Below are 26,635 nucleotides of genomic sequence, written 5' to 3' on the forward strand. Positions count from 1 at the left end.
TGAAATTTCTTGGATGTTGAGAATTATCATCTCTTCACTTTTTTACAAAAATTCTCTCTTGGAAATTATTGCTTCACCTATTTTTCTGTATAGTGTAAAGGTCCTTCAGAATATCATGATGCATTCTGGTTTCTCAGACCATTTCATGGTAAAATGACTAAGTTGTTTCCACCTGTAACTTTATTGGTGGTAATGTGATGCTGTGAATAGCAGTAAACCACAGATTGACTGAATTTCCTTTACAAGTAACACCATAGAAATTGTTCACAAAGGGCAGCTTTAGCTGAGGAAATTTCTCGGTATTTGGGAGAGAGGCTTTCTCAAAGTGGGCAAATTCCAACAGTAGTGAACTAGTGGACCTAGAAATGGAAAGTGCTGATTTGCTACTTCAAATGCTTAGCATTTTCAAATTCCATAGAAATACAAGGTGAGGGCTCAATTTCAGTTCCATTTAAGTTACTTGGAGTGGTTCCACTGGTTTCAGAGAGAGAAGGATGAATACAGTTTTTGCAACCTAGCAGTACTGGAGGTGTTTGTTAGTAACACACACTGCTCATTCTTGTCTTTTCAATTTCTTTATTACTTGTCAGGGTAGTAAATTCAATAATAGATATCAAATATTGAATTTTAAGTATTTTTAATTTTAATATTTTAAAGTGACTGAAGAAGAGTCTTACTATGTAGAGGAGAGGGTAACTGCTCCTAAAAGAGAAGAAGCCCCACCTGCTAAAGGTATAGATTCTTTTCATTATAAAATTTTGATTATTTCAGTCTCAAAGTTCATTGTTTTGTCAGTTTGAGTCCACTATGTGTTTTATCTCATTTTGTGTTCTTTTGTGTTAAAGACATTTGCTTGATATAGTGATACTATTCCCCCTTTTAAAACTGTGTAATGTAATCTTTTAAAGTGCCAGAGAAGCCTAGGAGAGTTGTTCCTGAACCAAAAATTCCAGCTGCCCCTAAAGAAGCTCCAGCAGCTAAAGGTAGACAACAGTTTCTCATCTGAGTGATGTATACATGTATCTTCAAGGGCATAATGTTTGTCTTACTGTCTTGTTTGTACACATTGACACCAGTAGTGTTTGCTTCCAGTGATGAATGGTTGTTTCAAATTCCATTGTGTACCGTGCAAAGTGTTTGTGTTAACTCAGTAAAATGCTTTTTTTTACTTAAAAAAACCAAAACACTGTGATGTAGTAGACAATTACAAACATTGGAGTTTAATATTCTTTCTCATCTTCCTTCTCATTTTTACTCATATTTCTAAAGTGCCTGAAGTTCGTAAGAAAGCTGTTCCTAAAGAGAAAGTATCTGTCCCTGTTCCTAAAAAAATGGAAGCTCCACCAGCAATAGGTATATAGGTGGTTTGTTCCTTTTGCAAAAAATGTCTCTTTGCTGCATCCCTTAGCTAACACATAAGCATGCTGGTAAAAAATATAGTTCACATATCAAATTTCGGCAGCATTAAACATGTACTTATGTCTGTCTGTTTACAGTGTAGCTTGAGGCCTGTGTCTTGTTGATGAGATTTACATGTTGTTTTCTCTTCTGTCTTGTGCTGGTTAGTGTGATAAATACAATTGTCTAAAGTTACACAATCTTTTTTAAGAACCTCCAGAAGAACAAGTGCCCACTTTTGAGATAGAATTTGAAGAGCCTCCATCAACCAAAGGTAAATACAAAGAGAGTAGTATTCTCATGGAGCTTTTTTGTCTAGTCTTACAGCATTTGTATTTAGGCATTTTAGATGTAGAAATTTTTCTTTGTTAGTGTCTGTAATCTCAGTCTGGATCTTACCTTTGTTTTTACTATTGCTCGTCTTCTTTGTTTTTACCGTGGCTATAAATTATACTCTTCTGAAGAGTCTTATTTTTGTTCTTATTGAAAGTTCTTTAACATTTTCTTATATAAAAAATCAGATGAGGTAGGACAAACTTACATAGGTCTGCTAAATACGAAGCTGCATTTCAAATATTACAATTAAATATTTTACGTTTAATATTTTTAAGTGACTGAAGTGCACAGGAAAATTATCACAGAAGAAAAAGCTGCTGTTGCTAAAAAAGAGGAGGCTCCACCAAAAAGAGGTATATCATTTTTTAGTGCTATACAAGAAAAGTATCTGTTATAATACTGGCTTATATTTCTAATATCTGATTATATAGCATAAATTGTATGTTTCAGTGTTTCCCTTTCTTTTTTTATGTGCCTTAAAGGAATTTTAGGTCTCTGCATTTGTGTTTTGTCATCTGATTATGTTCAGAAATGATGCTTGATTCAAAATCTTTTAAAATAAACTTTTTTTTTTAATGCCACCAGTGCCCAAGAAGCCTGTGCCAGAAGAGAAAGTGCCTGTTCCAGTTCCACGGAAAGTGGCAGCTCCACCAGCTAAAGGTACATAAGTTCTTTTGAAAGTAGAGAAGGCTCCTACATATCAGGAGTCAGTGCACCTCATACTTATCATTCGCTTGGTTAATAGAATCCCAGTGTCTACTAAATTGATTCTAAAGTAAAAGGAACTTCACCCTCTCCCCTCCAAAAGAATCCAGAAGGTGACAGAGAACAGTCACATAACTGCACTCCTTGCATATTCTAAGCAGCTAGTCATTTCATTGATTACACTGGCTGCTTAAGAGCTTTGGAAAGCTGAGTGAAAACATTTATTCAGTGAAGAAGTTCGATAAAAACAAACATATTTAGAAAAAAACAACTATCAATGTTTTATGATGTCATCAGTATTCAGAACAGAGGTTTTCAAACTTACAAGCGAGTTCTCTGCTTCTGTGATTTTCTTGTGCTTAGAAAGTGATTTTGTTATGTGTTCTATATGTATGGTGTTCTGTGGTTAAATTACCTTTCTGAAGAGCCTAGATATGGATTTTGCATCCTACTTTTGTCTCCATCTTTGCAACTTACTTCATGTTGTGTGAATATGCTGTTAGCTTTTTGATATGTTTTGACTCTTATCTAATATTTTATTGATTATTTTGGTAGATAATATACATTATTTCAATATTTATCTATGTTCCTGCTGTTAGTAAAGTTGCACAGTATCTCAAAGCGTCTAATTTATCTAGGAAATTTATTCCTGGAAACCCCCAAACTATTACTCTTCAAGATACAAAATACATATCTAGCTACTATGCGTTAAAGCTTAAGCAAGCCATTGTCTCTATTAATTTAAATGTCTTTATGTTTGGTGTGATTGTGGTGCTTATTGTAAGATTACATATTCTTGCTATGTAAATATGTTGTAAGATACATATTCTTGCTATGTAAATGTGTAATATTTCCCCAAAGTTGCTTGCCTGTAATTGTTTTGTATGAACTTCAGAAAGTGTGTGAATTTTTTAGAATTTAGTATTCTTACAATTGCTATCTTTAAAGTGCCAGAAGCTCCAAAGAAAATTGTCACAGAAGAAAAAGTATCCATTGCTGTTCCAAAAAGAAAAGTGTCTCCACCACCAGAAGGTACTCCTGCTCATCGTTTAATCTATGAACAGACTGTCTGTAATGCAGTACCACCAGAGCTTCAAGCCTGCTGCCCTGGCACTTTTCTTGAAGTTCTGACATTCCATGATGGTCCCAAGGAAACCTGAACAGAGTCCTTGAGAAATATTAGAGATATATTTTCCCCAGTTCCTCTGGGTGTGGGAGGTATAAGGAAATAACTGTTTTTCTAAGAAATCTTTAATGGGATAGGTATTATTGTACACAGTGTTGCACCAGAAAAAAAAATATTAAAATAGACTCTGTCTTTGAAGTAGCAACAGAAGAAGAACACTGGGCTATTTCAGAGGAAGTGTCCATTTCTCTTCACACAGAAGAGGAGATTTCATACACAGGTATGAACAGACTAAAAAAATTCTATGTTCAGATATGTGTCTTATCAGCTACTCTAAAAAAGCAAGACAACAAAACACATAGTTTCAAGTTCTGTGCATCAGGGATTCATTTGTCCTGAATGTGAACCTTTTAGAATACCAAAGGAATTCCAGAACAGTATTAAAGTCTTACAAAAGGCTTAAATCTTTCTCCTGGCTTATTGTTGTTGTTACAGTGGAAGCCCAGTCATTTCACTAGCTCCTCTTTTGCAAATCTTGCCACCTCTCTGCCCTTGGATGAAAAACAGGGCAACCTTTTCCTTCATTTATATTAATATGCTTTCCTCTTCTTGCAAAGTCTGTCCTTTCTTGTTCTGTGATAGCAATTCCTCATCTAATTGTGCAGGTCAAAGAAACAACCTTTACCTCAGCCTTTGCTGTTCTTTGTTTCATGGCTGGCTGAGACACTTAGCACATTCCCAGGTATTGAACATGCCAACACAAGGGCTTTGAAAAAAGTTCACAGGTTTTGAAGCGTATTCATTGCCATATCACTTTGGGAAGCAATCTATTGATTTCTTGAAGTTGAGCCACAAGGTACTTCAGACTTGCTGCTTGCAGACATGTTGCTGTTGAGAAACAACATTATTAAGCACTCTGGACGTATCAGCTTGGGTTTGAATTAAAAGGTTAATACAACCACATTAGTGTGAAGTTAAATAATCTACTGAGTCTCTCTCTTGGAGAATGATGTGGGCAGGAGGATCTTGAGTATTAAGAGGAGGATGGAAGAAGACCTTTTTCTAGCTTCCTGTAAGGCAAGGATCATATGCCAACTGGTCTTGGCAGAGAAAGTCAAAGCAAAAAACAATCAAAGGCAACACACTCTTGTGGGACACCAAATAGAGGTGCAGTAGTTGAGACAAAATAATCCAAATGAGCCTGTGCTTCCTGGCAAGGACACTGATGCGCAATGCAGTTTTTGTAATCACTTCAACTGGTTACCAGTTCCAATCAATTTTAGTTTGAGATTTCAAATTCAGATGTACCTGATACTTGGAATTAAACATCAGGGCTCTGCCAGGATATGTTTAAAGAACTCATCAGGCATCACATTGCCCTAAAAATAACTTCTACTTAACAACCATCAAGACTTGTGGCAGCCACTCAGTCCACATCTACTCTCACCATTAGTTGAAGAAAGCTGGTAGAAATTCTCAAATCTGTCACTGACAAAATGGATTTCATCTCTTAAGAAGATCGAAAAGATCTCAGATCTATTAAGAAAATGCTGAAGTTATTCTCTGAGTTGGCAAGCCTAACAGTTTCCCAGTTGTTAAATCCTAGAGTAATTTTCTGTTCATGGTTTCCCATGGTATTGATCACAAATTTCCCAGAAGACCTGCTTCAGAAGAGAGCCATGCACTACTGTTCTAAAAAAGAGAATATGCTACTTAAAGTGTGCGTTCTTTCTGGACAAATCTCAAAGAGTGGAAAAGATCACATCTTAATCTTTTGGAATTTTTAAAATTGAGACAGAATTTTCTGCTCTCATTGGCAATGGCTGCTTGCCATGTCTGAATATACACTTGGCAAAGTAGTCAACAGAAGGGGAAAACTGCCTTCCTTGCTGAGCCATGAGTTCTTCTGTCTTTAATTAGGCCAGAGCTTTCATCCATTGAAATGTTTATTGTTTCCTTATTGAATAGCTGCCTAATTGCTTCTGTAATAACACGTCCAATGTCAATAAGCACAGTTGCCTTTTACGTATTAACCATGTATTTGTAAGATATCTTTTTATGTTTTTTGCCAACAATATTTTTTGCTTTTAAACAATACTTTCTAAAATTCTTAAATATAAATGTACTGTATCTTTTAAGTGCCTGATGCACCAGAGAGGGCTATCATTGAAGAAAGACTACCAATTTCTCCTCCTAAAAAAATGGCAAGACCACCAGCTAAAGGTATACTGGATAGAGTATTGAAAAATGATATACATGTTTTTTGTATATGGTATGTTCCATGTGCAGTGAGTAATTCTTTGTTTTCTATGGAATGTTCTTCTTTTGGTTTAATTCTTACTAGACAATGCCCTGTGGTCCTTAGCATTAGTAAGATCTGTGTGCTAAATTTAAAGATTCTTATCTTTGCTATCTTTTTAAGTGCCTGAAGTACACAAGACAGTGGTCCGAAAAGAAAAAGTATATGTTGAAGTTCCTCAGTATGAAAAGGAGGTACCACAATATGAAGAGGAAGAAGAGATACCACAATATGAAGAGGAAGTAATCCATTACAAAGAGGAAGTCCGCCATTATGAAGAATTTGCTCACTATGAGGAGGAAGTTCCTCAGTATGAAGAAGTTCCTCAATATGAAGAAGTCACCCATTATGAAGAGGAAGCTGCTTATTATGAAGAGGAAGTGCCTCCATATGAGGAAGAGGAAGTACAAGTTCCCCAATATGAAGAGAAGGCTCTCCCACCAGTTAGAGGTATACTTTAATTCTAGGGTTATATGAGAAAAGGTAATACCTTTTGACTCTGTTAATGTGTTGAAGTTTTGTTTTAATATTTTCCGGTGTACTTTCCAGTGTACCTTCTCCCAAGATATTTAATGATTAGTATACATTGTAGAAAATGTGTTGGATGGTTGTATGCCTACTGTTCATTCCTCTTTCACAGGAAGTCTATATAATCCACTAAGGAAACTTAAATCAACTTTATTTCATCCTTGCCTGGGATCTAATCTTGCTATCACTCTGTTTGGAATGCCTAGAAATGTTTATGAGAATTCTGCAATCACAGACAAAAAATATTTTTTATCTAGGAAATAGGTAGGATATTTGAAAATGAATGATTTAGGAACACAAGTTGCATTGTGTTACACTCAGAAATATTTGAAAACCCCATCATTGTTTGGGGGTTTTTGAGGGGGGAAGGGAATAATATATTTTCATGGAAAGCAAAGGCATAAAAGTTCTATTAAATTACCATATTTTCATACTTGCAGTTGTAGATGCTTTTCTTTGGAGTGTATTTTTATGGAGATGGTGTAAATTTTCAACATTGTTAGTACAGGATGAACATACTATTCACAACTTAGAGAGGGCAGCTAGATCATTCCAAGATGTTTGTAATAAAGCCTTTCAACATCCTACGTCATAATATAAAGACATAGACTAGCTATGCCTGATTTTCCAAAGGGGTCTTAATCATTTAAGAGTACTTAAAAATGTTAATATTTGCCAGTCCTTACTCAAATCATGCCATTGTGTCTCTTCTCCAAAGAGAAGTTTAGGATTTCTTTTGACTAACTAATGTATGTCAGAACTATATCCAATGTTATTCGCACTAGAATTTTAATATATTGGTTAGCACCTTTTCCTGTGCACTGTGAAAGCAAGGTTTGTCCTGAGCAAGAACAAGACTCAGGTTAACTAAAATTTCCCTTGATTCTATGATAGTAGTTCAGCTTAATTCATATGTGCTCCAAACTTTCTTCAGCCCACTCAGAGCCAGTGGGCTTACTCTCCTGCCATCATAAAACTTGCATGGATATTTCTGGTTTCTGAGTACAAAGACTGCTAAGATACATTTTAGTTGAAATCTTTGTCTCACTGCAGTTAAAGGGAAAATTTCTATTGATTTTAGCAGAGTCAGGATTTTTTTTCTTTGTATCAAAGCAAGCCACTCATAAACATTGCTATTACCCACCAAATTCTGGTATAAACAGTTGGGTACTTGTAATGTGTCCATAGTTCTGTGTTAGAAGCAAATCCATTGATAAACTTGATCCACTTGCTTTTTTTCATGTAGATACCACTGGCAGATTTCTGAGGAAAAAAATGTATTTGGCAATTTATATTAAATATATATCCTAAATCTGCTTATTCAGCGTGATTAAATGTTATCTATTACATGGCTGAGAAGCATTAGGATGATAGTTCTTGAGGAAAATAAGGAGAAAAGTAGTAAAACCACTAATTATCTGATACAGCAATTTATATAAAATAGTCATTTATTAGAATGTTCATTTTCATCCATTTTTAACATTTTTAATTTGCTCCAAAAATTTAAGAAAAAATGTAAAGCTGTATTTTTTCAAGGTTCCCCACCGTAATACTTCTTAATATTCTCTTAAAGCTGGTTTTGAAAAGTTAAACTTCATCTTACTCAAACTTTGGATCGGCAAATATCCCCTTGAATTTAAAATCGCTATGCTTGATGACATCAGTGGCTGAGGAGGGAGAATGAGCTTAATAGAAGCAACTACATTTTGTTTGCTGTTTTATTTTGTCTTAATGTGCAACCTATGTTAAATCACAGCTGTATGTTCTGGGTGTGTATTTGAGGTTTGTGCTAGGGATGCTTGCTTGCACTTTATGTTCCTGTTGTTTTAGAAGTAAATTCCTAAAACAATATGGTATCTTTCAAGTGCCTGAGGTGCCCAAGAAGCCTGTTCCAGAGGAAAAAATATCTGTTCTGGAGAAAAAAGAAGCTCCTCCAGCAAAAGGTACATTATCTTTTGTTAGCAAACGTTCTCCAAATATCTAACACGCAATATTTCTCAGATGCTTTAGTTAAACATTACTTTTCTTGTTCTTGTGGGAGGGAACTCTTCATATAAAAAGTTTGTGGTGCTGCCTTTTTTGTTTCTTTTCCATTTTGAATAGCTTGTGCATTATTCTTAAACCAAAATTATATTTTTGAAGTGCCTGAGGTGCCAAAGAAACCTGTACCAGAAAAGAAAGTTCCAGTGCCAAAGAAGGAGGAAGCTCCACCAGCTAAAGGTATATCAACTTGTAATTAGTAGTGCTCAGAAAGATCTTCTAGACTTGTTTTATCTTCTCACTTGTGTTAAACGTATGATAGCAAAAGGATTGTTGCTCTTAAGAACTGTGGTTCTTTATGTTTGTATTCAATAGTTTAGTGTCACTGTCTTTTAAATCATGGCATTTTAGCTTCTTGTTCAAAACTCAATTTACAATAATATCTTTAAAGTGCCTGAAGTACCAAAGAAACCTGTGCCAGAAGAGAAGGTCCCTGCTCCTGTACTGAAAAAGAAGGAAGCTCCACCAGCTAAAGGTATAGCAGCTCTTGACTTGAGTGCATTAAGAAAAATTGTTTTTTGTTCTTTGTTCACCTTTCCTCTTTGAAATAATGTAGTGCAAAAAGACAGATTTCTGTTATCATCAGTATTCCTTGTCATTGCACTTGATTCATGTCACTTCTCTTTACCTTATGGTTCAAAAACCTAAGCTTAATTCTTAAACCATAATAATATCTTTAAAGTGCCTGAAGTACCAAAGAAACCTGTGCCAGAAGAGAAGGTCCCTGCTCCTGTACTGAAAAAGAAGGAAGCTCCGCCAGCTAAAGGTATAGCAGCTCTTGACTTGAGTGCATTAAGAAAAATTACTTTTTGTTCTTTGTTCACCTTTCCTCTTTGAAATAATGTAGTGCAAAAAGACAGATTTCTGTTATCATCAGTATTCTTTGTCATTGCACTTGATTCATGTCACTTCTCTTTACCTTATGGTTCAAAAACTTAAGCTTAATTCTTAAACCATAATAATATTTTTAAAGTGCCTGAAGTACCAAAGAAACCTGTGCCAGAAGAGAAGGTACTTGTCCCTGGGCCTAAAAAAGTTGAACCTCCACCAGCCAAAGGTACATGAGTGTGTGATTCAACCACGTAATTCTAGTTTTATTTCTCTGCTTTAGAAGACTGCGGGTAACAATCCCATTCCTCTTCCTAATGTATTTGATCTGGAACCATTCACTGATGTTACGTGTGATCATTTCTGTTAGTCATATGTTTGTTCTACACTTTGCAAATTTATGCGTTTGTGTCTTGTGTTGTGTCTCTCTTTTGAAGTGGAACAAAGGATAATAGTTATTTATATATCTAAATGATTTTAAATTACTTGCTCTTTCAAAAACAGCTGTTCCGTAGGTAGATAATGTACCTAAACAGCCAGATTTCCCCCCTTAACCCTACTACATCAACTTTTAATTCTGTAGTTTATATGTTTCAAAATTTAAAATTGTGTGAATCTGTGGATAAAGCATACACTTTTAAAATCAATGTTATCTTTCTTGCAAAATTAAGTTTAACATATTTGTGTAGTTATCTTAATGTCAATTATGTTATCATTTTACTTTGTTTTATGTTACATTGAAAATTAATTTCTTAAACAAAAATGTCTTTAAAGTGCCTGAAGTGCCCAAGAAAGTTCCAGAAAAGAAAGTAGCTGTTTCTGTGCCTAAAAAGCCAGAACTTCCACCAGACAAAGGTATCTTTTCTCATAACTGAACATACAAATGATGCATCTTACTAGAATTAAACTGATGGTACTGCTACTTATGGTAGCAGTTTGTGTCAAATGTACTTGCTAATTCATACTCTTCAGCTTGTGTGTGACTTGTCTCTCGGTTTCTGATGTCATGTACAGTGTGATCTGTGTGTGACGTTTTAATTTTCCTACAATTAAATACTATCTTTGAAGTGCCAGAAATACCAAGACCTCCCCCTGAAGAGGTACCAGTTTTTGTTACTGAGGAAGAGGAAGAGGAAGCTGTTCCAGAGATATCAGCAAAAGGTACACCATTCCTTCTTGAAAGTTATCAGAGTGCTCTGTTCAGTTCATTAAGCTATCTTCACCTCTATTCATTTTAAGTTTGATGTAAACCTTAGCTATCATTTTAAGGGAGTTTCTTCATCTTTTGGGTGTTTGTGATCTTGCTCCATGTTTTTAGTGGTTTGATGCTTTAAAAGTAATTGAAAATTTTTTTACGAAATGATGTCTTTAAAGTGCCAGAGATGCCCAAGAGAGCTGTCCCAGAAGAAAAAGTGCCTGTTGCAGTTCCTAAAGTAAAGAAATTTCCACCAGCTAAAGGTATATCACCTTGTGGTGTGTGCAGACAATTCCTCTCCCTTACATTTTCATATTTCTATGGAATCTTAATTTAAAACTCATAGTTTATACCCATGTAAAGTCAGATCCTTGGTTCTAGCACCCTGATGATCCTCTGCAGCAAAAAATGCTAGGTCTCAGGTAGGGCTTCATTGTCTATTTTGTTTTTGACTTCGGTGGGCTGAAAATCAGACCTTGAATGATCTGCTGGTTTTCCATTTTAAGCATCTGCCTTAAATAACATGATGCATTGTGATATCATTACTCAGAACCAGTGTTCCGATGACATAGTGTTTAAACAAAATACCTGGAACAATGATTTATGGGCCTTTATCTGGAAAATCTTCAGGTCAGGAAGATCATTCTGACACATATCTTTACAGTGTATGCTCAAATCTCAAGCCTATTAGCTAAACTGATGCAAAAAGAAAATCAAAACTCAATTGACCCTGTGAGTAGCCGGAAGATGGACCCTAAATGTGAAATTCAAGATGGAAGCAGATTATTGCAGAGATTACCCCTTGGTGCTGAACATTTTCTACCTGAGCAGCTGAGTTGTTTAGAACAAAATTGGAAAGCAGACACTGACAGTTTTTTGTGAAAAATATTAGATGCCACTAATTTTTTACAACCTCCTTGTAGCATATGTTGCTGATGTTTATGGTCAGCAATGATGCTGTGTAGTTAAGAACTGGGCATGGAGAGCTAATCTTCAAATAATTCATATAACCCAATTCCATTTTGCTGTTTTTAGGAGAAGAGAGGAAAATAACTAGTAGAATTTTCTTGTCAATTACCATTGTTATTTTAAAGTTGTTGTCCTTGTGTTTTATGTTGTGAATTTTTCTTTGGAATGTTGCAAAAGTAAAATTCTTAAAATAAAATAATGTCTTTAAAGTGCCTGAGGTGCCAAAGAAAGTTGTGCCTGAAGAAAAGCTTCCCATTTTTGTTCCTGAGGAAGAAGAAGAAGAAGAAGAAGAAGAAACTATTCCAGAAATACCAGCAAAAGGTACATTGTCTCTTCTTACAAGTTACCAGGGAGATCTTTTGGGTTTGTTAAGATTCGTCTTTATTTCTTGTTCTAAACTGTATATAAATCTTAATGTCTTCTGGGGGAGTTTCTTATCTTGTTTCATGTTTTTTAATGTTTTTAATGCTTGGAAAGTAATTTTAAAATATGTTTGCAAAATGTCTTTAAAGAGCCGGAGGTTCCTAAGAAACCTGTTCCAAAAGAAAAAATACCTGTACCTACTCCTGAAAAACTGGAGCTTCCTCCAGAAAAAGGTACATAAATTAATATCTAGGAAAATAATCAGTGTTGTTATTCTCATTCAACAGCTCTACATATATATATTTTTTTACTTACATTATTTTTGTGCCCGTGCTGTCTTTTCTGTTTTGATGTCTAGGGCAGTCTATCAAATTTCTAACAAAAAATAAACTCTACAATGATTTGACTTTTTGAAGAAGTCTTTCTCTGGATATAAAGTATCTTTTGTTTATATTTCAGTTTCATCTTTAAACCATATCCTGCAAATAAGTTCTTATTTCAGTATATATGTTTGTGTATGGTTTGTGTTGTCTTTCTAATACTACTGGTCGATAACATTCTTAAAATAAAAAAAATGTCTTTAAAGTGCCCACGGTGCCTAAGAAACCTGTTCCTGAAGAGAAAGTACCTGTTCCTAAAAAGGTGCCAGATCTACCAGCTAAAGGTATTGCCGTTTGTAAATGTTGTAGCATTAGTAGATAACATTCTTCATACAGTTGAACTTGGTTTTAGTATGTCTGTCTTGTATTATATTTGCCACTATATTGTTTATTTGTTTGTAAGTTTCTGTTCTGCTGTTCCTAAGTTTCTGGGTTTGTGTGTATTTCAAAATTGTGCAACAAGAACACTGAAGTCAAATCATATCTTTAAAGTAGCAAAGGTGCCTAAGAAAATTGTTCCTGAAGAGAAGGTGCCTGTTGCCCACCCTGAAAAAGTGGAGGTTCCAGCTGCAAAAGGTATATGTGCTCCCAATTATGATTATTATTATACATACTAAAAATACTCTTGACCTTCTTCTTTCTGACTTTGCCATTGTCATGAGATTTCTGCTCTAATTTATGTTAAAACTCTTCAGTATCAAAGTTTGGGTTGTAAAACCGTAAAGCTTTGTTTCCTGTGTCATTTACTCATACTACATTAAGATTTTTAAAATTCCTAAAAGAAAACCATATCTTTAAAGTTCCTGAGGTGCAAAAAAGGCCTGTTGCAGAAGAGAAAGTGCCAGTTGCTGTCCCCAAACCCAAAGAACCACCACCAGCTAAAGGTACAGATTTACTTCTTATTCCTCCCAAAGATTTGTTTTTCCTCTTCATTTCTAAATCTTTTAGAATTATTTACTGTTTCAAGAGCATATTCTACTTTATTGTAACTTATGTTTGTGGTTATCAAGAATAGTTTCTGTTCCATGTGGACTGTCTTAGCTAACTGTAAAATAGTTTAAATAATTGTAAGGTAGTAACAGTAACACTGTCTCTAAAGTGCCTGAAGTACCCAAGAAGCTTGTCCGGAAAGAAAGAGTCCCTGCTCCTGCTCCTGCTCCTGCTCCTGCTCCTGCTCCTGCTCCTGCTCCTGCTCCTGTGGTGGAGAAATATGAGTATATATATGAGGAGTATGAGAAGTATGAGACATATGAAAGCACTGAAGACTTTGAGCAAGTTCAGGAAACTGAAGAAATTGAGGCATATGAGGAAGCTGAAGAACCTGAGAGCTATGAGGAGATTCAGAAACAAGAATATGAAGAGGAAGCTGAGGAAAAGGAAGACATCTATGAAAAGTATGAATTTAAGGAGAAGGAAGAGATCTGTGAGAAGTCTGAGGAGGTGTATGAGGAAGCTTATGAAATCCAACCAGCTATAGGTACATCAGCTCATGATTTCTTTATTCTTATTGCTGTTCATTGAGTTTCCAGCTACAGCTTAGGCCTCCTTTTGGTGTTTGTGTATATTTTTCCCCACTCATATTCCTATGTGTGTCTGCTGTTGGTGATAAAAAATCCACTCAAAGATTGTTTCTCTCCTATTCCTTCCTTTCTAAGGAATCTTTCCCTTCAAAGTGGAATGGGAAGGTTCTCCACTGCACTGCCTAAAATGAGCTAGTGTAGGTGTGACACACACAAAGTAAATGATAATTCTCTGATGCAATTCAGCTTCAGTTTAGATTCGATATTTTTATGTGCCAATATTTGTTTCCCTTGCCCAGTTTAATGCCTGTGAGTTACAGAGTTCTTAGAACTCAGGTAGGGCCTTTCTTCTTATCACTTAAATTTATGATTATAGAATCACAGGATCCCTCATGCCAAACAGAAAGTGCATCTAAAATACACCAGAGAGACATAAAGCAATATTCCTTAGCTTTCGTTGCTCATGAACTCTGAGCCACGTGGCTGTTCCTTGTCTCCTGCATAAATGGTGAGGTGGTTCTTCTATGGATGAGTGATTGTTCTGTTTGCTGTCTTTGTATCTGTTGAAATTCTTTGTAAATAACCTAAAAATCCCTAATGAAACGTTTTTTAAAGTGCCTGAGGCGCCTAAAAGACCTCTGCCAGAAGAAAAAGTGCCTGTTCCCGTTCCTAAAAAAGAAGCTCCACCAGCTAAAGGTACATCAGCTACTAGATAAATTTAAAAACAAAGCCCTCTGCCTTCTCAGAATCCTCCCTGCCCCTCAAAAAAACCTATTTCTTCAACAAATTAAAAGTGTAACAAATGACCTTCCTATTGAAGACAAAGGAATGAGGGTGGAGGGGATTTCTTCATTCTTGAATCAATTTCTTGTCATCACAATATTAATGAAATTTCCTAAGTGTTGAAAACAAGTGGTTATATAAATTAATGAAGGTTCATTAAGCTATTCCATGATGCTTAGTAGTAACCCCATGTCAGTTAAATCCTAGTTACCCATAGTATCCTAAAAACCAAGGACCCTTTTCAACCCTACTGATAAGCTGGAATGCATACAATCCTAATATATGTTCCCTGTATCAGCTGTACAAAAGATGAATGTCGTGAAATCTGGATGGAAGCAGATTTTCTGTGCTAGCCTGGAGTTCTGTAATTTTCTGTTCAAAGCACTGGATTTTCCAGAAACACATTTTGTGCTAATTTTATAGTTGCTTCTCATACAAATTATCATAATGAAATCAGTGGGGTGGGGTTTTATTTTTGCATAAAGACTTAGAGTTACCTGATAGGAAATGAAAACCTTAATATATTTCCAGCTGCCATCAGTTACAGCTGATAGTCCATAAAGTAATTATTATGGACTGTCCCAATCAAAAGTTCAGCAATCGAGCAGTGTTTTCTTTCAGTGAATGCTGAAGACTCTAGCCATGTGTATCCAAACAGAATTGTCCAACCAGAATCAGGAGGCAAAGGGGTGGCCTGCAAGGTCACCAGCATTAGACTGTGTTTTATAGTCTTTTAACTTCTCTGACTTTTTGCATTGTTTGCTTTTGTTTAACTTTTATTCTTACATAATATTCATACTGCAAAAGTTCTTAAAAAAACAAACAAACAATGTCTTTAAAGTGCCAGCAGTGCCGAAGAAACCTGTTCCAAAAGAAAAAGTGCCACCTGCTGTTCCTAAAAAAGAAATGGCTCCACCAGCTACAGGTATACTTCTCTTCATTGTACTCATGAATCATGAACTCTGATTTCAGTCTTTCATCTTCATTATTTGTTGAGAAAGATATGCATATGTTTCATGTCTGCATGGTACTTTTTTCAGCTGTTTGTGACTGAGTCTCTTTACCTGTTTGTTCAAGTCGTTTGTTGAAAATATGTGAAGTTCCTTTAAAAGAATGTGTGCTCTGTCTTTAAGCTACATGTGAGAGCAGTACAAGGAGTATTTTTGGTCCTTCTGAAGAGATTCAGCCATCCAAAACTATATCCATCTTTCAAGAAAATGTTTTTCATATGTTGTTATTCTGTCTAATCTTCAAAATCAACATAAATGTTCTTTCAGGAAGCATTTAATTCTTTGTTGTTTCATGAATCAGCCTGTCAGATTTGCTCTTCTTCTTTCTAACCTCTTCTAAATAACTTTAAAACCCCTAAAAGTAAATAATATCTTAAAGGGCCTGCTGTTCTCAAAAGAGCTGTCCCTGAAGAAAAGAAACCTACGTATGCACCTGAAATAGAAGTTCCACCACTGAAAGGTAGAAGGATTTTTGATATGAGATTCTGTGGAAAGGAAATAGTTGTATCTTTATTGCCAACTAACATCTTTTAAAATGATCCTAATGTTATTTATGTCATGGCAAGGGTATCTAATCCCTAACTTCAGATTCCAGATAAATTGAAAACTCTTTCATATACATGCTATATGCAGGCTAAACAGCGTGCTATATGTGTGCTACTCTGATTTATCAGCTAAAACATGCTGAGGAGGCATCACTACTTATACTACCAGTATATTAAAACCTCAGTGCTTTTTATCTTTGGACTATAGCTGTGAATTTAGTTTACACTGGGGTTTTGAAGTCAATATATTGGTCATTATACTCACAGAGGAGTAATAAGATGAAAGTTAGTAAGTTAAAACCATTAAAGCTGTTCCGTGTATCAGAGGGAAAAGCATGAAGACACAGTGAAAATAGCAAATGACTTCTACTCTTTGAGAGCAGAACCTATACATTTCTTCACATAATCTCCCAAAGTTTTTTTTTTCCCTCTTCATTTCTAAATCTTTTAGAATTATTTACTGTTTCAAGAGCATATTCTACTTTATTGTAACTTATGTTTGTGGTTATCAAGAATAGTTTCTGTTCCATGTGGACTGTCTTAGCTAACTGTAAAATAGTTTAAATAATTGTAAGGTAGTAACAGTAACACTGTCTCTAAAGTGCCTGAAGTACCCAAGAAGCTTGTCCGGAAAGAAAGAGTCCCTGCTCCTGCTCCTGCTCCTGCTCCTGCTCCTGCTCCTGTGGTGGAGAAATATGAGTATATATATGAGGAGTATGAGAAGTATGAGACATATGAAAGCACTGAAGACTTTGAGCAAGTTCAGGAAACTGAAGAAATTGAGGCATATGAGGAAGCTGAAGAACCTGAGAGCTATGAGGAGATTCAGAAACAAGAATATGAAGAGGAAGCTGAGGAAAAGGAAGACATCTATGAAAAGTATGAATTTAAGGAGAAGGAAGAGATCTGTGAGAAGTCTGAGGAGGTGTATGAGGAAGCTTATGAAATCCAACCAGCTATAGGTACATCAGCTCATGATTTCTTTATTCTTATTGCTGTTCATTGAGTTTCCAGCTACAGCTTAGGCCTCCTTTTGGTGTTTGTGTATATTTTTCCCCACTCATATTCCTATGTGTGTCTGCTGTTGGTGATAAAAAATCCACTCAAAGATTGTTTCTCTCCTATTCCTTCCTTTCTAAGGAATCTTTCCCTTCAAAGTGGAATGGGAAGGTTCTCCACTGCACTGCCTAAAATGAGCTAGTGTAGGTGTGACACACACAAAGTAAATGATAATTCTCTGATGCAATTCAGCTTCAGTTTAGATTCGATATTTTTATGTGCCAATATTTGTTTCCCTTGCCCAGTTTAATGCCTGTGAGTTACAGAGTTCTTAGAACTCAGGTAGGGCCTTTCTTCTTATCACTTAAATTTATGATTATAGAATCACAGGATCCCTCATGCCAAACAGAAAGTGCATCTAAAATACACCAGAGAGACATAAAGCAATATTCCTTAGCTTTCGTTGCTCATGAACTCTGAGCCACGTGGCTGTTCCTTGTCTCCTGCATAAATGGTGAGGTGGTTCTTCTATGGATGAGTGATTGTTCTGTTTGCTGTCTTTGTATCTGTTGAAATTCTTTGTAAATAACCTAAAAATCCCTAATGAAACGTTTTTTAAAGTGCCTGAGGCGCCTAAAAGACCTCTGCCAGAAGAAAAAGTGCCTGTTCCCGTTCCTAAAAAAGAAGCTCCACCAGCTAAAGGTACATCAGCTACTAGATAAATTTAAAAACAAAGCCCTCTGCCTTCTCAGAATCCTCCCTGCCCCTCAAAAAAACCTATTTCTTCAACAAATTAAAAGTGTAACAAATGACCTTCCTATTGAAGACAAAGGAATGAGGGTGGAGGGGATTTCTTCATTCTTGAATCAATTTCTTGTCATCACAATATTAATGAAATTTCCTAAGTGTTGAAAACAAGTGGTTATATAAATTAATGAAGGTTCATTAAGCTATTCCATGATGCTTAGTAGTAACCCCATGTCAGTTAAATCCTAGTTACCCATAGTATCCTAAAAACCAAGGACCCTTTTCAACCCTACTGATAAGCTGGAATGCATACAATCCTAATATATGTTCCCTGTATCAGCTGTACAAAAGATGAATGTCGTGAAATCTGGATGGAAGCAGATTTTCTGTGCTAGCCTGGAGTTCTGTAATTTTCTGTTCAAAGCACTGGATTTTCCAGAAACACATTTTGTGCTAATTTTATAGTTGCTTCTCATACAAATTATCATAATGAAATCAGTGGGGTGGGGTTTTATTTTTGCATAAAGACTTAGAGTTACCTGATAGGAAATGAAAACCTTAATATATTTCCAGCTGCCATCAGTTACAGCTGATAGTCCATAAAGTAATTATTATGGACTGTCCCAATCAAAAGTTCAGCAATCGAGCAGTGTTTTCTTTCAGTGAATGCTGAAGACTCTAGCCATGTGTATCCAAACAGAATTGTCCAACCAGAATCAGGAGGCAAAGGGGTGGCCTGCAAGGTCACCAGCATTAGACTGTGTTTTATAGTCTTTTAACTTCTCTGACTTTTTGCATTGTTTGCTTTTGTTTAACTTTTATTCTTACATAATATTCATACTGCAAAAGTTCTTAAAAAAACAAACAAACAATGTCTTTAAAGTGCCAGCAGTGCCGAAGAAACCTGTTCCAAAAGAAAAAGTGCCACCTGCTGTTCCTAAAAAAGAAATGGCTCCACCAGCTACAGGTATACTTCTCTTCATTGTACTCATGAATCATGAACTCTGATTTCAGTCTTTCATCTTCATTATTTGTTGAGAAAGATATGCATATGTTTCATGTCTGCATGGTACTTTTTTCAGCTGTTTGTGACTGAGTCTCTTTACCTGTTTGTTCAAGTCGTTTGTTGAAAATATGTGAAGTTCCTTTAAAAGAATGTGTGCTCTGTCTTTAAGCTACATGTGAGAGCAGTACAAGGAGTATTTTTGGTCCTTCTGAAGAGATTCAGCCATCCAAAACTATATCCATCTTTCAAGAAAATGTTTTTCATATGTTGTTATTCTGTCTAATCTTCAAAATCAACATAAATGTTCTTTCAGGAAGCATTTAATTCTTTGTTGTTTCATGAATCAGCCTGTCAGATTTGCTCTTCTTCTTTCTAACCTCTTCTAAATAACTTTAAAACCCCTAAAAGTAAATAATATCTTAAAGGGCCTGCTGTTCTCAAAAGAGCTGTCCCTGAAGAAAAGAAACCTACGTATGCACCTGAAATAGAAGTTCCACCACTGAAAGGTAGAAGGATTTTTGATATGAGATTCTGTGGAAAGGAAATAGTTGTATCTTTATTGCCAACTAACATCTTTTAAAATGATCCTAATGTTATTTATGTCATGGCAAGGGTATCTAATCCCTAACTTCAGATTCCAGATAAATTGAAAACTCTTTCATATACATGCTATATGCAGGCTAAACAGCGTGCTATATGTGTGCTACTCTGATTTATCAGCTAAAACATGCTGAGGAGGCATCACTACTTATACTACCAGTATATTAAAACCTCAGTGCTTTTTATCTTTGGACTATAGCTGTGAATTTAGTTTACACTGGGGTTTTGAAGTCAATATATTGGTCATTATACTCACAGAGGAGTAATAAGATGAAAGTTAGTAAGTTAAAACCATTAAAGCTGTTCCGTGTATCAGAGGGAAAAGCATGAAGACACAGTGAAAATAGCAAATGACTTCTACTCTTTGAGAGCAGAACCTATACATTTCTTCACATAATCTCCCAAAGTTTTTTTTTCCCTCTTCATTTCTAAATCTTTTAGAATTATTTACTGTTTCAAGAGCATATTCTACTTTATTGTAACTTATGTTTGTGGTTATCAAGAATAGTTTCTGTTCCATGTGGACTGTCTTAGCTAACTGTAAAATAGTTTAAATAATTGTAAGGTAGTAACAGTAACACTGTCTCTAAAGTGCCTGAAGTACCCAAGAAGCTTGTCCGGAAAGAAAGAGTCCCTGCTCCTGCTCCTGCTCCTGCTCCTGCTCCTGCTCCTGCTCCTGTGGTGGAGAAATATGAGTATATATATGAGGAGTATGAGAAGTATGAGACATATGAAAGCACTGAAGACTTTGAGCAAGTTCAGGAAACTGAAGAAATTGAGGCATATGAGGAAGCTGAAGAACCTGAGAGCTATGAGGAGATTCAGAAACAAGAATATGAAGAGGAAGCTGAGGAAAAGGAAGACATCTATGAAAAGTATGAATTTAAGGAGAAGGAAGAGATCTGTGAGAAGTCTGAGGAGGTGTATGAGGAAGCTTATGAAATCCAACCAGCTATAGGTACATCAGCTCATGATTTCTTTATTCTTATTGCTGTTCATTGAGTTTCCAGCTACAGCTTAGGCCTCCTTTTGGTGTTTGTGTATATTTTTCCCCACTCATATTCCTATGTGTGTCTGCTGTTGGTGATAAAAAATCCACTCAAAGATTGTTTCTCTCCTATTCCTTCCTTTCTAAGGAATCTTTCCCTTCAAAGTGGAATGGGAAGGTTCTCCACTGCACTGCCTAAAATGAGCTAGTGTAGGTGTGACACACACAAAGTAAATGATAATTCTCTGATGCAATTCAGCTTCAGTTTAGATTCGATATTTTTATGTGCCAATATTTGTTTCCCTTGCCCAGTTTAATGCCTGTGAGTTACAGAGTTCTTAGAACTCAGGTAGGGCCTTTCTTCTTATCACTTAAATTTATGATTATAGAATCACAGGATCCCTCATGCCAAACAGAAAGTGCATCTAAAATACACCAGAGAGACATAAAGCAATATTCCTTAGCTTTCGTTGCTCATGAACTCTGAGCCACGTGGCTGTTCCTTGTCTCCTGCATAAATGGTGAGGTGGTTCTTCTATGGATGAGTGATTGTTCTGTTTGCTGTCTTTGTATCTGTTGAAATTCTTTGTAAATAACCTAAAAATCCCTAATGAAACGTTTTTTAAAGTGCCTGAGGCGCCTAAAAGACCTCTGCCAGAAGAAAAAGTGCCTGTTCCCGTTCCTAAAAAAGAAGCTCCACCAGCTAAAGGTACATCAGCTACTAGATAAATTTAAAAACAAAGCCCTCTGCCTTCTCAGAATCCTCCCTGCCCCTCAAAAAAACCTATTTCTTCAACAAATTAAAAGTGTAACAAATGACCTTCCTATTGAAGACAAAGGAATGAGGGTGGAGGGGATTTCTTCATTCTTGAATCAATTTCTTGTCATCACAATATTAATGAAATTTCCTAAGTGTTGAAAACAAGTGGTTATATAAATTAATGAAGGTTCATTAAGCTATTCCATGATGCTTAGTAGTAACCCCATGTCAGTTAAATCCTAGTTACCCATAGTATCCTAAAAACCAAGGACCCTTTTCAACCCTACTGATAAGCTGGAATGCATACAATCCTAATATATGTTCCCTGTATCAGCTGTACAAAAGATGAATGTCGTGAAATCTGGATGGAAGCAGATTTTCTGTGCTAGCCTGGAGTTCTGTAATTTTCTGTTCAAAGCACTGGATTTTCCAGAAACACATTTTGTGCTAATTTTATAGTTGCTTCTCATACAAATTATCATAATGAAATCAGTGGGGTGGGGTTTTATTTTTGCATAAAGACTTAGAGTTACCTGATAGGAAATGAAAACCTTAATATATTTCCAGCTGCCATCAGTTACAGCTGATAGTCCATAAAGTAATTATTATGGACTGTCCCAATCAAAAGTTCAGCAATCGAGCAGTGTTTTCTTTCAGTGAATGCTGAAGACTCTAGCCATGTGTATCCAAACAGAATTGTCCAACCAGAATCAGGAGGCAAAGGGGTGGCCTGCAAGGTCACCAGCATTAGACTGTGTTTTATAGTCTTTTAACTTCTCTGACTTTTTGCATTGTTTGCTTTTGTTTAACTTTTATTCTTACATAATATTCATACTGCAAAAGTTCTTAAAAAAACAAACAAACAATGTCTTTAAAGTGCCAGCAGTGCCGAAGAAACCTGTTCCAAAAGAAAAAGTGCCACCTGCTGTTCCTAAAAAAGAAATGGCTCCACCAGCTACAGGTATACTTCTCTTCATTGTACTCATGAATCATGAACTCTGATTTCAGTCTTTCATCTTCATTATTTGTTGAGAAAGATATGCATATGTTTCATGTCTGCATGGTACTTTTTTCAGCTGTTTGTGACTGAGTCTCTTTACCTGTTTGTTCAAGTCGTTTGTTGAAAATATGTGAAGTTCCTTTAAAAGAATGTGTGCTCTGTCTTTAAGCTACATGTGAGAGCAGTACAAGGAGTATTTTTGGTCCTTCTGAAGAGATTCAGCCATCCAAAACTATATCCATCTTTCAAGAAAATGTTTTTCATATGTTGTTATTCTGTCTAATCTTCAAAATCAACATAAATGTTCTTTCAGGAAGCATTTAATTCTTTGTTGTTTCATGAATCAGCCTGTCAGATTTGCTCTTCTTCTTTCTAACCTCTTCTAAATAACTTTAAAACCCCTAAAAGTAAATAATATCTTAAAGGGCCTGCTGTTCTCAAAAGAGCTGTCCCTGAAGAAAAGAAACCTACGTATGCACCTGAAATAGAAGTTCCACCACTGAAAGGTAGAAGGATTTTTGATATGAGATTCTGTGGAAAGGAAATAGTTGTATCTTTATTGCCAACTAACATCTTTTAAAATGATCCTAATGTTATTTATGTCATGGCAAGGGTATCTAATCCCTAACTTCAGATTCCAGATAAATTGAAAACTCTTTCATATACATGCTATATGCAGGCTAAACAGCGTGCTATATGTGTGCTACTCTGATTTATCAGCTAAAACATGCTGAGGAGGCATCACTACTTATACTACCAGTATATTAAAACCTCAGTGCTTTTTATCTTTGGACTATAGCTGTGAATTTAGTTTACACTGGGGTTTTGAAGTCAATATATTGGTCATTATACTCACAGAGGAGTAATAAGATGAAAGTTAGTAAGTTAAAACCATTAAAGCTGTTCCGTGTATCAGAGGGAAAAGCATGAAGACACAGTGAAAATAGCAAATGACTTCTACTCTTTGAGAGCAGAACCTATACATTTCTTCACATAATTAATTTCTCCAGCAAGCTAGTTTTAGAACTGCATATTACTTCTCCCACAGAAATGCACAGTATTGGAGACCTCAAGAGAACTTTCCTTTTAGGATATTTTGTTTTCTGGTTTCATTTATGATTTTGATTTTTAAAATTGCAAATGATTTTGAGGTTACTAAAAGAAAGCTAATATCTTTAAAGTGCCCGAGGCTCGTAAGACGGCTGCCCTTGAAGAGAAAGTACCTACCATAATTCCTAGAGAAGAGGAACCTCTTTCATATGAAGGTACATCAGTGAGCCAATTACCAAACAGTAAACTGCAGAGAATAAATCCATTAATGTTCTAGGGCGTTTTGTAAAACAAAAAATGCATTTTCAATTTAAATTTTTGTTTTAATTACTTAAAAGTAATTTTCATCCATCTCTTTGAGACCCTCTCTCTTCAGAAATCAAGTCATAGTTTAGCATATTTAAAGTCTTTTTTCCTTCATTGCTGGGAGAAAGATCCATAAACAACAGATCCTGGAAAGTACTTTAGCAGCATTCAACCAAATGAATTAACTTTAGTAGACACTGCCTAAGTGCCATCCTGACTGTGACTTAATTCATTGTTGAGCTGGGGTATATAGATAGCTAACTAACTCCAGGTGAGGAAATGTGAAATTCAGTTATGTTCTATCTAATATACAGAACAAAGTAACTAGAAAACAAATATTTTTGTAAATTTGTATTTTACTGATTAGGAATAATCCCTTGTAGGAATAGCAGCTAAATGATCAGGCTATTTAAATAATTTAGGATATTTAAATATTAGGATATTTAAATAATTTATGTTCAAACAACTCATTGTTCATGTACGCATTCATGTGTTTGCATTATAAGTTGTCTTTCTAATCTTGGCTTGTAAATACCATTGAAATGTGTAAAATAAACTAATATCTTTAAAGAGCCTGAAGTTTATGAGAAAGTTCCAACTGAAGCAAAAGTCCCTGCTATTATTCCTAGTGAACTGGAAGCTCCAGCAGCTAAAGGTAAACCAACTACTCAAGCAATATATAAAGTAGCACATGCCCTATAACTGTTATTCATCTTTATCATTCCATTTCTGTTCCAATCAATTAATCAATGTGTTCATTCTAATGTTCCCTTAAATGCCATGCATCTGTCATTGCTTCTTTGTTACTTACACTTTGTATATGATAATATTCTTAAAGAATCTAATATCTTTGAAGTACCTGCTGTGACAAGAAAACCTGTCCCACTTAAGAAAATACCTGCTGCTGTACCTAAAGAAGAAGCTCCTCCAGCCAGAGGTATATAATGTCCAAATGGATTTTCTCTAGTCTCTTTCAAATTTGACATACTAAGTAAGAAATCCAACATGCTCATATACTGAACTAGAGGAGAGCCTGTGCCAATAGTTTGCTGTTTTGATGCTGTAATCCTTAATAAATAGACAGAGATAGCTATAGATATTTATAGACTTCTAAACTTTAGAATCATTTACTAACATTAATAAGTCTAGGCACATGAGTAGAGACTGTACCAGGAGTAACTATATGGGAAGTAAAACTAGTTATCTTAGATTTCTGTGAAAATTAAAATCACTGTCAAAGTGCACTTCCTGCGCTTTCCTGAAGAACATGACTGGGTGCTGTATATACACTGTAAATACATTTGAGCCATTGTTGTAAGACTAAATCTAGTATTTTCTTTTAAAGAAAGAGTATGCACGCTGGGAGATCAGAGATTAAAGACGTACAGTCATTTTGCAAAAGTTTGCAAAGAAATCAAAATATTTCAGTGTCTTTCTTCATATGTTAAACTAATGAGTAATTATAAGACAGAATAATTCCTCATACAAGAAAAAAATCAAAAGAACATTAGCTATAGATTCTTCCTTTTGTCTTGTGCTAGGGGCTGTTCAAACAGATTGATACATTCTGCATCAAGAGTTTAAACTCTAAAAAGACAAAATCAAACAAAGACTTGCAAAGAAATTAAAGTAGACAGGCAATTCATAGCAGGGCGATGGATTAGCTTTATATTTCTTGACTTCTTGATCCATTTCCCAAATGCATTCTCTGTCAGCGGGAAAAATATATCCAAAAGTTTGTGGCAGGACTTTGTTCCCAGAAGCACAGCACTCTTTCCAGCCAAGTTAGTGGCTCTAAGAGAGATGTTGGAGATACAATATTTAGTTAATATCACTGGAGTTTTGCTTTGCAACTTGTGTATGAGTTTAAAGGGTTTTTTTAGTTAATTTGGAAATGTCAAAGAAAAACATTGCCTTTAAATTCCCCAAATTCCTAAAGGAAAAGAAGTCAACAGTTATCTTTTCAGAGAAGAGAAAATTTACACCTGTAACTGCTAGTAGTTAGAAAAACAATGAACTCCAGAAAGTTTGAGCTATTGCATTCACTGCTTAATACCATGTATTTTTGTGTTCTTCTAGTAGCACTTTTGTTTTACAGACCTGTGCTACTTATTTCTTAGTGTGTATTTCTAAAATAAACCAATATTTCTAAGTGCCTGAAGTGTCAAAGAAAGCTGTCCACAAAGAAAAAATACCTCCTGCTATACTTAAAGAAGTACCGCAGCTTAAAGATAAAAGAAACATTAAGTGGGATTAGAAGGATAAAAGGGATAGTTTCACATAGATTTCTTTAATATCTTTGAGAATATTCTGTGTACCATAACTTAGAGTTTAGTTAGCTGCAACAGTTCATATGGAGTTTCCAGTCGGGCTTAATAAATTGTGAAAGAACATTAAGTTTTCTTGAACATACAGACAATTTACTTGAAATTAATAAAAATATTTAAAAAAATACTGTCACCTGGGTTTGTTCTTGAGGAAAAAAAAGTGTTTGTTTAGCTGTAAGTGCAAAAGATAATGGCAAGGGACCCTGCTACTTGAGATCTGTCCAAGGAAAAGAAAAAAAAAAGACAAATTGACAAAGCTTAAGGACCATTTCTCTGCATCCGAGGAAGTGGCTCAGTTTAGGACATATCACAGATCTTTCTTCTGACAACCTGCAGAGGTCAGACCAGGGTAGAATAGAATTTTTTTTTTTTCTTTCCTCAATTGAAATAAGACTAATTTTGAGGGTAGATATGGAGTAGACTTGTGTGTCTTTAAGTAAGTTTGAATATTTGATTTTATTTGTTTGTCTTTCACATTGTCTTGTTGTATGAAGATACTAATCTAGAGTTAATTTAAATTATCTAAACTAATATCTTTCAAGTGCATGAAGTTTATGAGGAAATTTACATAGAAGAAGAAGTTTCTACTGTTCACAGAAAAGAGAAGACTCCACCACCTAGAGGTATATGATCTTCTTCTTCATCTCTTCTTCATTGCAAAGCAATGAACTCCAGGAAAATTAAATTATTCATGTTCATGGTATAGTTCTTGTTCAATGTAATTAATCTTTGTGTTCATTCTTTTTTTTTCCTTACTTACATTACCAACTTGTTTTTCTGTATGACCTATCATTCTGTTCTTTATAAATTCTTAAAATGAACTAATA

At 35.4% G+C, this 26,635-nt stretch overlaps 1 protein-coding gene across 1 annotated transcript in view; it reads left to right on the forward strand.

The window, feature by feature from the left end:
- Positions 1-26,635, forward strand: part of TTN (titin) — a 249,629-nt gene that overhangs the window by 97,728 nt on the left and 125,266 nt on the right. Inside the window, exons 123-153 of the mRNA XM_067298992.1 lie at positions 658-732; positions 909-983; positions 1,270-1,353; positions 1,610-1,672; positions 2,010-2,087; positions 2,311-2,394; positions 3,388-3,471; positions 3,765-3,845; positions 5,705-5,788; positions 5,988-6,314; positions 8,258-8,335; positions 8,535-8,612; positions 8,824-8,907; positions 9,406-9,489; positions 10,035-10,115; positions 10,329-10,421; positions 10,635-10,718; positions 11,635-11,745; positions 11,937-12,020; positions 12,374-12,451; positions 12,660-12,743; positions 12,968-13,051; positions 16,628-16,987; positions 17,646-17,726; positions 18,655-18,738; positions 19,203-19,283; positions 23,307-23,390; positions 24,053-24,136; positions 24,338-24,418; positions 25,635-25,697; positions 26,333-26,431. Coding sequence (XP_067155093.1) covers positions 658-732; positions 909-983; positions 1,270-1,353; positions 1,610-1,672; positions 2,010-2,087; positions 2,311-2,394; positions 3,388-3,471; positions 3,765-3,845; positions 5,705-5,788; positions 5,988-6,314; positions 8,258-8,335; positions 8,535-8,612; positions 8,824-8,907; positions 9,406-9,489; positions 10,035-10,115; positions 10,329-10,421; positions 10,635-10,718; positions 11,635-11,745; positions 11,937-12,020; positions 12,374-12,451; positions 12,660-12,743; positions 12,968-13,051; positions 16,628-16,987; positions 17,646-17,726; positions 18,655-18,738; positions 19,203-19,283; positions 23,307-23,390; positions 24,053-24,136; positions 24,338-24,418; positions 25,635-25,697; positions 26,333-26,431 — 3,075 coding nt within the window. The remainder of the gene's footprint in view (positions 1-657; positions 733-908; positions 984-1,269; positions 1,354-1,609; positions 1,673-2,009; positions 2,088-2,310; positions 2,395-3,387; positions 3,472-3,764; positions 3,846-5,704; positions 5,789-5,987; positions 6,315-8,257; positions 8,336-8,534; positions 8,613-8,823; positions 8,908-9,405; positions 9,490-10,034; positions 10,116-10,328; positions 10,422-10,634; positions 10,719-11,634; positions 11,746-11,936; positions 12,021-12,373; positions 12,452-12,659; positions 12,744-12,967; positions 13,052-16,627; positions 16,988-17,645; positions 17,727-18,654; positions 18,739-19,202; positions 19,284-23,306; positions 23,391-24,052; positions 24,137-24,337; positions 24,419-25,634; positions 25,698-26,332; positions 26,432-26,635) is intronic.

The sequence above is a fragment of the Apteryx mantelli genome, chromosome 6 (genome assembly GCF_036417845.1).
Source record: "Apteryx mantelli isolate bAptMan1 chromosome 6, bAptMan1.hap1, whole genome shotgun sequence".
In the NCBI taxonomy this organism is placed as follows: domain Eukaryota; kingdom Metazoa; phylum Chordata; class Aves; order Apterygiformes; family Apterygidae; genus Apteryx; species Apteryx mantelli.